This window comes from Ciona intestinalis, chromosome 6 (assembly GCF_000224145.3).
Source record: "Ciona intestinalis chromosome 6, KH, whole genome shotgun sequence".
NCBI classification, from domain to species: domain Eukaryota; kingdom Metazoa; phylum Chordata; class Ascidiacea; order Phlebobranchia; family Cionidae; genus Ciona; species Ciona intestinalis.
This window is the reverse complement of record NC_020171.2, coordinates 772,152-782,442: the sequence shown is the minus strand read 5'-3', so window position 1 is coordinate 782,442 and position 10,291 is coordinate 772,152. Positions and strand designations below refer to the sequence as shown.

General features: G+C 32.1%; 1 protein-coding gene across 1 annotated transcript in view; it reads right to left on the bottom strand.

Annotated features, from left to right (window-relative positions):
• Position 1: 1 nt before the first annotated feature.
• The window catches only part of LOC100184714 (rap guanine nucleotide exchange factor 6-like), a gene marked incomplete at its 3' end in the record, with an annotated part of 34,824 nt that continues 24,534 nt past the window's right edge, over positions 2-10,291 (bottom strand). Inside the window, 13 exon segments of the mRNA XM_018812184.2 lie at positions 2-30; positions 944-1,131; positions 2,790-2,862; positions 4,140-4,298; positions 4,595-4,711; positions 5,026-5,149; positions 5,376-5,555; positions 6,281-6,442; positions 7,228-7,380; positions 8,815-8,945; positions 8,948-8,975; positions 9,350-9,486; positions 9,911-10,052. Of these exon segments, the coding sequence (XP_018667729.1) occupies positions 2-30; positions 944-1,131; positions 2,790-2,862; positions 4,140-4,298; positions 4,595-4,711; positions 5,026-5,149; positions 5,376-5,555; positions 6,281-6,442; positions 7,228-7,380; positions 8,815-8,945; positions 8,948-8,975; positions 9,350-9,486; positions 9,911-10,052 (1,623 nt within the window).

The window sequence follows — 10,291 nt, the reverse complement described above, 5'->3', positions numbered from 1 at the left end:
AGACTTTGATTACATCTTCTGGGACTTCTGCTATGCGTAGAAATAAAAGTTGATATAGTTATTTATAGTCATATATAAAAATTACAGTAGTTTTTTTCATATATATGTTGTTATAGTCTGATATTTTTAGTTTATTTTTTTATAAAAAAGTATTGTTACAGTTAGTAATATAGGGTAGGATTTGTGTACTATAATTTATGTGTGTGTATATATATATATAAAATGGCACCAATATATATGCTATTATAATTAGTTTTATTGTTAAAAATATAGTTGGTATAATATAGAACTTTACAATTAGTTAAAAAAGGGGTCACTTATATTACTTTAGTTCATAATTATGTACTGACATTCAATGCTATTTCTGTTTATGAAATTCTAACTGTGTCAGGGACAAAAATGAGAATGCTCTTGTGGAAAATACATACATATACTTACAAAAAGGCAATAAAACTTAACTGGCTTTGAGTATAAGACTACACACACTTGGACTCTCTAAAAATGGGATCAATAAGCCTACATCCCAGGTCTCAGGTGTGCCTCACTAAATACCTCACCCTCATAGAATAGAATGGACTGGGACCAATAAGCCTACATCCCAGGTCTCAGGTGTGCCTCACTGAATACCTAACCCTCATAGAATAGAATAGCCTTGCCCCAATAAGCCTACATTCCAGGTCTCAGGTGTGCCTCACTGAAGACCTCACCCTCATAGAATAGAATGGACTGGGACCAATAAGCCTACATCCCAGGTCTCAGGTGTGCCTCACTGAATACCTAACTCTCATAGAATAGAACAGCCTTGCCCCAATAAGCCTACATCCCAGGTCTCAGGTGTGCCTCACTGAAGACCTTACCCATACCAAATAAAACTGTCAAAAGCCCCAAAATATCCTTAATACAAAAACCTTAACCCAACCTAAAATTATGACCCAGGTTTTACCTGCTAAGGTTAAAAGCTCTGTAAACCCTGCAGGATCCAGTAAGTCAGGATTACTCAAACTAATGGCAGCAGTTTGTTTAAAAGACCTCAATCCATCAATGGTATTAGAAGAACCAGGGACCATTCTTTTTTGCTCGGAAGATTCGGTCAAAAAACCATCATCCATTGTAACTCTAGAGTCTCCTCCACTGTTTGTTTGTGTTTTTGTGTTGTTTTTTTGTAGTGTTGTAATGATTATTTTGTAGTTTTTTGTTTGTGTAATTTTTTAGCGCAAAATTTTTTTTAATTTTTATTTTTTTATTGCAAATTTTTTTTGAATTTTTTTTGTTATGAATGAGTTGTGGGAATGAAATGGATGTTTGAATGTGTGTGAGGATAATTACCATGCCGATGTGTGAATGTTTGTGTGGGGAGAAACATGCGCAAAGTTAGAATGTGCACCACACCACAATGCTAGCAGTGTTGACCAGTGAAAAACATAAATCAGTTTTCCAACGGTCAACACTGAAAATTTACTAAATTTTCAGTGATACGCAAGAAAACTTTCAAAGCGTTTTATTGCGCAATGTTCGGTGATGCGCAATAAAATTTTTAAGTTTTCGTTGCGCAACACTGATAGTTAAACAAGCTATAGTTAATTTAAATGCAGTTATTAAAATTTCAGTATTAGTATAAAATGCATACAATATTTAAATATTACAAATTAATTATAAAGTTTATACTGTTAAATTTATGCAAAAAAAATTGTAAAAAAAAGGCATTTTAACGATATATATACTCATAGAAAAAAGTCATTTTAACATTTACTTAAATAAAACATGTTATATACAGAATATATACAAATACACATCATGCTTAATCAAATAAGCTACATACATGCATAGTTACAAGCAATTTAGTACGACATGCATTATTGATGTAATATGATTAATGCGAACTCATTTTATTGCACTACAAATGCTAACCACCATGCAAATTAAACTAATAACAAAATAAAGGTTGAAAAATTGGACATTAGACAGATTAAGTTAAGCTTTTGTTTGTAGTTCAAAAAAAAAACACATAATTTTCTAATCTTTAAATCTTAAATTTTTATAAACAAATTTATTATTTTAAGGTAGAAATATAAAAAATATAGACTTAAGATGTGATTAGGGGCTTAAAATCTGAATGTGGCTTAAGTTATTGGTGATTAATGCATTAAAAAGCGAGAAAAACACCCAATTTTAAGTTAGTACATGCAATTCAAATCATGTTTTGTGTATTCGAATGTGAAAATAAAGTAAATAAACTGAACTCGGATTTTGAGAAATTGAATCATTTTCAAATGACAATTGCAACGAAGAAACGCTCAGATTTTTTCATTTTTTTGTAGAAAACAACGTTTTTTTTCAACCAAACTAAGATTTAACTGAGGATTGATGGACTTACTGCCGGTTCATGTAGTCGGTAAAATTATTTTCTTTTTTGAACATTCGTTTTAATTTACTCGTGGCCCTGCCGAGAGTTCCACCTAAAAGTTGCATGTTCTAATAGAAATCTTATACAATGGCAAATTTTTGAACGAAACCCTTTTTTCTCTTATACAATAAGACGGACATTTTTTTCCAAATATTGTACTTTTTCCTATTTTTTTAAACAATACATTTATTTCTCCTATTATTAAGTAGGACAGAATGACTAACAAACAACCGAAACCTTGCAAACTGGACCAAAACATAAATATTTTTTACAAAACGTCAAAAAAACAACGCTCTGATCTAAATATGATTCACAATGTGATGTAAATGTGTAACAAACGTGTGAAAAACTACGACAAACATGCTCTAAACGTGTTGTAACTCACTCAAATGAAGGCATCTTGGGCAAAACGTTAAATTTTGCCATTAAACGTTTCGTTTTGCCGCCTAAAGAATTGCCTACAATATGTTTTTTGTTAGTGTCTATTACTTATAAAGACAGAATACAACATATTTTGCAAAGTATTCTGCTACACTAATACAAAAAGCTGCTAAATTCTGCTAGAACGTTAAGTTGGCACCTATATATGTATAAGTAATATACTAATTCAGTAACACTATATTTGGCTAAAAGCTTCTTAATGACATTTTATGCCCAAAAACAGCAACCTTCTAAAGCTTGTATAAAATGTGTATTTGTTTTCTTTAAAACTGTAGCAAAATATATATTCTTTATAGATTTTGGACAGGCAGTTCCAAGACCTTTTATAATTATGAATTGCACACCATTTTTGCAGGTGTATTAAGTAGTAAAGCCAGTTTAACCTTTTTGTGACAAACTGCATATATATATATATGTATATATAGATATATATGGGTAAGGCCCTACAGCAAGGCAAGCCATGGGACCTGGGATATAGGCTAAAGTTTACCCATTACCCAAACACTAAAATTAATATATATATATATATATACATGGATTTGCTACAAAATAGGTTACATTACAATAACATCTACTGGCTTCACTACTATTTACTTGAATGCAGTGGCGCAGCCGAGGGGTTTTAGGGGTTGTGACCCCCCACTTTAAATAAAACTAAAAAGTATCTTTAAAAAAATTTTTTTTACTCCCTTATTTTTTTCTGGCTGTGCCACGGGTTTAATGTGTTATATACTTCTATATCTAATGCAAAATGCCATTCTACATTGGTTTAAAAGTAGTTTTCCCACTACCAGTCACCACTAAGAGCTGCGCTATAAACTCACACGCGAAAATACCGAATATGTAGACTTGAGGGGAAGCTTTGGATTTTTTCAATCAGACTCAATTTTCGAGATTTACGAAACTTAGGCAGTAACTCAACTGTGGATTTTTATATACTTATATATGTAACAATTGCCATTATTGTTAAACAATTCAAAAACACCCATACAGTTATAAACGTGGTAACTTGTACAAGGTGTATAAAACAGAACACCCGTGTTATAACAAATCTTGTTTTCCGGCCACGCAAAAATAAATAAGTTACATTTATTCATTCAACTTGTATGTTCATATATATATAATCAAAGGAATTTTGTACCTTGCATAGCCTTAACCATAAAAAATGCTAATTTTCTGCCAGATTTACTACCTTTCCTAATATTTTATCATAAAATACCTAATTTTAAGCACAATTTTCTACATTTTGAAGATAAAATAGTATAATTTTAATGTTTTAACCAAAATTTCGTACCTTTTTTGTGTTTTTGGTCAAAAGCATCTGTTTCACTCATCATAGTGAGAGACATTCGACCCCCACGCTGCCCGGGAGGGAAAAAGATGTTTTTTTCATCCGTTTTGTGCTTTTTCTTCTTTTGAGGATTACTCAGTTCTGAGACCATCTCTTTGAAAGCTGGATGAAAAAAACGTCAATATAGAGATTGTTTTTTATATAGTAGAGTAGGGGAAGATAGGACACCTTTTTCACATAGTATTTAAATATCCTGATCGGATTTTAAAAAATTTACAAAGGTCTATGGGAGTCGTGAGGATACAGTTTTACAATTCTTCCCAACAGTAACAACAAAATGACTAAAACAGACACTGATTAAAATTATTTAAATTGTACAGGTATTTTATGCATAATAGTAAGACTGTACTTATAATAATGAGCCAACAATGGTTTAAAAGTCTAAATGAACAACTTACCAAATAAACTTGTTTTCAAAGTAAGGCGTAATTCTGTGTTTTTCTTCAAAATCGCTGTAGCTTTTTCTAGAGTTAGTTTTTCAAAGTTTTGACCGTTTACTTCAAGCAGTAAGTCACCTGTGCAGAATTTAAAAGTTCAACTAAAACTTTAACTAACAACTTTTTGTTTACCAAGGTTTTTACAATTTTGGGAAAATTTTTTACTTATTCTAAAGGTTTTGCATATTTTTTTCGCACTGAAAATGTGCATAGTGTTAAGGTTTTACCAATATTTAATGAAAAAAATCATTTTAGAATGTTTTAAAAATTTAGATAAATTTTACACTCATCCCATGCTTACATTTTAAATGCATTTTAATATAAAAAATACGTTTTAATTTTTTTAATAAAAAAAGTTAAAAAATATATATTTTGGTTTCTATGATACTGACCTCGTTTGACCCCTTTAGTTTCACCCTCCGAACCTTCTAGAACAGATGAAATGTAGATAGGAAAGTTTTTCTCAGACCCCCCAAGTATTTGGAAGCAAAGCTCTGCCTCGCTGGAAGGACGAGTCTGGTGAAAAAAGATATTTGTCAAAAAGATGTGTCCAATTAACTTACTTTTTTATAGATTTTTAATCTATTTTATTAAGACCAGGTCTTACAGAAGGAGAAAACTTACAATTTTAAAAGTACATTTGTGTATATTAACAAAAATAAATAAATTGACAAAAAACTTGCAATTTTGAAAGTACAACTGTAAATAATAACAAAATTAAATAAAATTGACAAAAACTTACAATTGTAACGGTTCTGGCTTGGGCTTTAGCTGTACAAGCAATGTTAAAGAGCTTAGTTTGTCCATGCAAGTTTGCTTGGTGTAATTTCTCCTCAAATTTCTCCAGAACATTCATCATACGCCAGTCACATTCAAAGTCATTGAAATGATTGTTTATCCAGAGAAGTATAACGCGGATAACCTGGTAAATAGGGGGTTTTAGGGGTGAATAGGGGTTTTAGGGATAAAAATAGGATTTTAGGGTAAGTTGGGATTTTGGGGATAAATAAAAGATTTAGGGGTAAATATGGGGTTTTAGGGGTGAATAGGGGGTTTTAGGGGTAAATAGGTGGTTGTAGGAGTCAATAAATAGGTATTGGATTAAGATAAATATGAGTTTGGGTATAAACTGTTAAGGGTTAGATTATACAGCTGGACTGTTGGATTTACATAAGGAACTTATGCGGATTTTTATAATTTATAAATAATCAGTGTCGAGTTATAACATGGGTGTCTTCTTAAACACCAGACACACATGGTGTATTCATACACCTCACGCTGACTGTCAAGTTATAACATGGGTGTCTTCTTATACACCAGACACACAGGGTGTATTCATACACCTCACGCTTACTGTCAAGTTATAACATGGGTGTCTTCTTATACACCAGACACACATGGTGTATTCATACACCTCACGCTGACTGTCAAGTTATAACATGGGTGTCTTCTTATACACCAGACACACAGGGTGTATTCATACACCTCACGCTTACTGTCAAGTTATAACATAGGCGTCTTCTTATACACCGGACACACATAGTGTATTCATACACATCATGCTCACTGTCAAGTTATAACATGGGTGTCTTAAGCAGCCTACATTTATGCCTATAACTTCAAAATATACAAGAAGAAAAAACTTACTTTATCTCGAAACATAACGCTGTCAAACCACTCGAGTAATTTGTTTGATATTTTCAGCGGGTCGTTGTTAAAAGCACGGTACGTTAGAAGAAAATCTTCTGTATATGTTGTGTCTATGGAATTCTCTTCGAGCAGGTGATGCATTAAACTGTCGGCATTGCCCTGTTGGCATTTGTGTTTATTGTTAAAATACTGTAGTATATTTGCTACTTAATGTGTTATATATATTTGCTAGTTATTTTGTTACATAGGGGCAGTGCCGCAGCCAGGGGGAGGGGGGGTTAGGGTGTCGCAAACCCCCCTTTTTTAAAACCCCCAAAAAATTAATTAAAAAAAAAATTTAAAAAAAAAAATGAAAATTTTTTGATTAAAACCCCCCTTAATTTATTCTCTGGCTGCGCCACTGTATAGGGGTGTAGTAGGTTTGGTTACACAGTAATTAATTATTATACTCGTTATATATATTAATATAACTAATGTTATTTTGTGATACTGGGTCCTAGGGTATATATAGTCAAATTTAATTGGGTATAGGTAGTTTATTGGGGGGGTAACAGTGTTAAAATAACCGATAACATAGGGAACCTCATTGATTAATGTGGTGAATGCAATATACTTTGGCTCTGCTTGTTTTTATAGACATTTAGCAAAGTAAAAAGCTGTTTTATATTTGAAATTGAGGCGCAAAGGAAATGATGTCACTTAAAATTTTGGCTTAATACCCAAATTTTAAAAGATTTAAAAATTGGGTATTAAACCACAAACACAGAGCCAGATAAAACACAAACACTAACCCAGAATAAACAGAACACATTGGAAAAATATGTATCATCATATATTTTCACAAAAAATCCCCCAATGTTTTGCCCAATGCCCATCCAAGTACAACACAAACACCTGCCTCAATAAACCACAAACACCCAACCAGATAAAACACAAACACATACCCTAATAACAATGTTTCCAATCTTCGTTCCGCCTTCAAATTCTCGCTTCTCTTTCACCATAACAAGATCTCCAGCTTCATTATAAACATTCTGTATATTTTCTTGACCTTGATGGAGAACTTGGCAATACTCGGGCTGGGCTATGCACAGGAACTGAAACCAGAAAATAATTTGAATATTAGGAAAACAATTGACTGCTTTAGGTGTATTTTACTATTTCTAGCAAAAAAAATGATGTGTTTTTAGATTTTTTATTAGGTTTTAATACACCTTTTTCTGGCCATGCACAGGAACTAAAACAAAAACATAATTAATATATCAGAAACTTATTTTAGGGTCTTTTAAAAAGTATGTTTTACTATTTCTAGCAGAAAATGATAACATTTTCAATTTGTTATATGCAATTTTAAACCTAATTTTAGAAATTTTGCAAGTTTTAATACATTATTTTAGGCTATACACAAAAACTGAAACCAGAACATAATTTGAATATAGAGAAAAATGACTGGTTTAGGTGTATTTTGGTATTTGTAGAAAAAAAAATGGTACTGCTCTTGTGGCTATGCAGAGGAACTGGAACTATAACATAATTTGAATATAAGGAATTTTTTAGAACTTTTTTAAAGGTACTTATCTATTTCTGACATAGTGACATATTTTCAAGTAAAAACGATGCCTTTTTAGATTAAAGTTCTTTATATATTTTTTTAATTATTTAAGTTAATAATAATTTTGCAAGCTTTTATACATTTTTTAAATTAATGCATATTAGATATTGCTATTGATTATTTGCCTGTAAATTTTTAGGTAAAATCCATCAATTTTCAAAAAAAAGGGTTGTTTTTTTTACAAAAAATAAAACGTTCTGCTAAATTTTGAAAATTTCCGAAAAAACTTGTGTTATTTTTCGGCAGAATGTAAAAAATGAAAGTGTTAAGTACACAGATTTATTAAGAGTTGTTGTATCCTACTAAAGGTATACAGACACATGATACACTATGCAACACACACACAACTAAAATATGTGGCATTACCAGTCAGGCTGAAATTTTTGTAACGCAAGTCACTCATAATCCTACTTAAACCAACCTAACTTACTTAACTTAAACTTGAACTTTACAAAAGTGTTGCCATGGAATTTTTACAGTGTTGCCATTTTAAAAACAACAAATTTTGTTCAACTTTCTATACCAGAAGGAATTTTTTAATATTATAAAAAAATCATGACAATTTGGAATTTTGGAAACACAAAATTTTTGTATAAAACTGTGTGTCTAACTATCACTGCCTTTCATGCATTTATATAAGTTTTGTGTCCATAAAGGCAGACGGTATAACAATATGAATACATTAATAAATGTAACTTGCTTTATTCTCACAGGGCCAGAAAACTACAGTTGTTATAACACCGTGTTCTGTTTCATACACCTCGTGCCCGCTTACGAGTTACCACGTATGTAACTTTGTGGGTGATTGTTTTTTTCTCTATGCCTGACAATTTGGACAACCCATAAGTGACCACTGGGTTGGAGCAATTATACACATAATATCCATTAAAGAGTTGTTACATTATAAATTATACCATACCTGACAATCGTCACACATTGTGTACATAACTCCATTATGCTGCTGAGGTTGGAGAGTGGGTTGTACACCAAAACTATCCCCCATACTCAAGCATACGTCTTCTTCTGTCCCATCTTTACGGACTTGTACATTCCGTTGATTATAACTGACCATGAGTCAAGCTGTATGGGAAATTAAATCTTATGTTAAGTTTTGTATTGGCATCTTTTTGTTTGGGTTATGGCTTTTGAAAAGCAATCGTAATATTTTGAAAAACTGGAATTAATTAAACAAAGTAAAAGAGAAAATAACGTCATTTTTCATGTAACAATATATAAAATAAAGTATAAAAATGTCTAAAAACAATGAAAAAAACATTCTATTAACAAAAAACAGAATTTTTACAGTTTACTTTTTAAATAGATAAAACATATAAACAGATTTACCTCAAAAGAGTAATTTTCTACCCTTTAAAAAACTACATCAAAAAAGGGTTTTAATGTTTCTACCAAAATGGATTAAAAAAAACATAAATTGCATGAACTATATCCCATACCAATTCGTTATCCTTAAGCACAACAGTGCCAGCTTTTTCCACCCATGCAAAAACCATCACTTTACATAAAGCTCTTCGTATGGGTTCCGTTAAATTTGAAAACGCTTGCAAGCTTTTTGTGAATTCAAGAAGAATTTCTGTAAAATATTTTTTATATAATGAATTTAACTAGCTTTATCCTCGCAAGCACAGTTGTTATAACACAGGTGTTTCATACACCTCATGCCCGGTTACAAGTTACCACCTATGTAACTTTGTGGGTGATTTACTTTTTTGCTACAAGGCTGATAATGTAGACAACCCATAAGAACCACTGGGACCCCTGTGTTGTCGTTGGAGTCCGAGATGTAGCGGCATTGGTCGCATAAAAACTTAAACGGGCTTCCCGGGTGTTGGGGTAACAGGCCAAATCTGGCCTAAATCCCAGGTCCTTGACAAGGACCTCACACTCAAAGAATAGAATAGACTAATAGAGCCTTGAACCCATAACCTCTTAGTTGGAGACAAGGTCTAACCACTCCACCATGACGCTAAACAATAGAAACAATAAACAACCTATACCTAAATCATCTCCGTTTCTATCCGAAATATCTTTCTTTAAAACATCGATAACAAGATCTTTGATGATGATGGAAGAAGAAGAATGAAGTGAGATGGAATCTTCCTCCTCCAGATCTTGCTCTGAGTAATCATCCATCTCTTCCTGGAAGATCAAAGAAAATTAAGGGTGACTTTAGGAGTAAATTTAGGGGTGTCTGCAGTGACGTGTAGTCCCAAATTTTAGAAGAAAAAATATTGAGGACAGTTGTTTTAACATTTTAAACCTTGAATTGGTTCCAAGTAGTTTTTTAACAAGTAGTTTACTAAATGCCGACAAAACAATGACCTTGAATTGGTTGCACCACTTTTCACAGGTGTTTAACCAGCTGTATTTAAGTGACA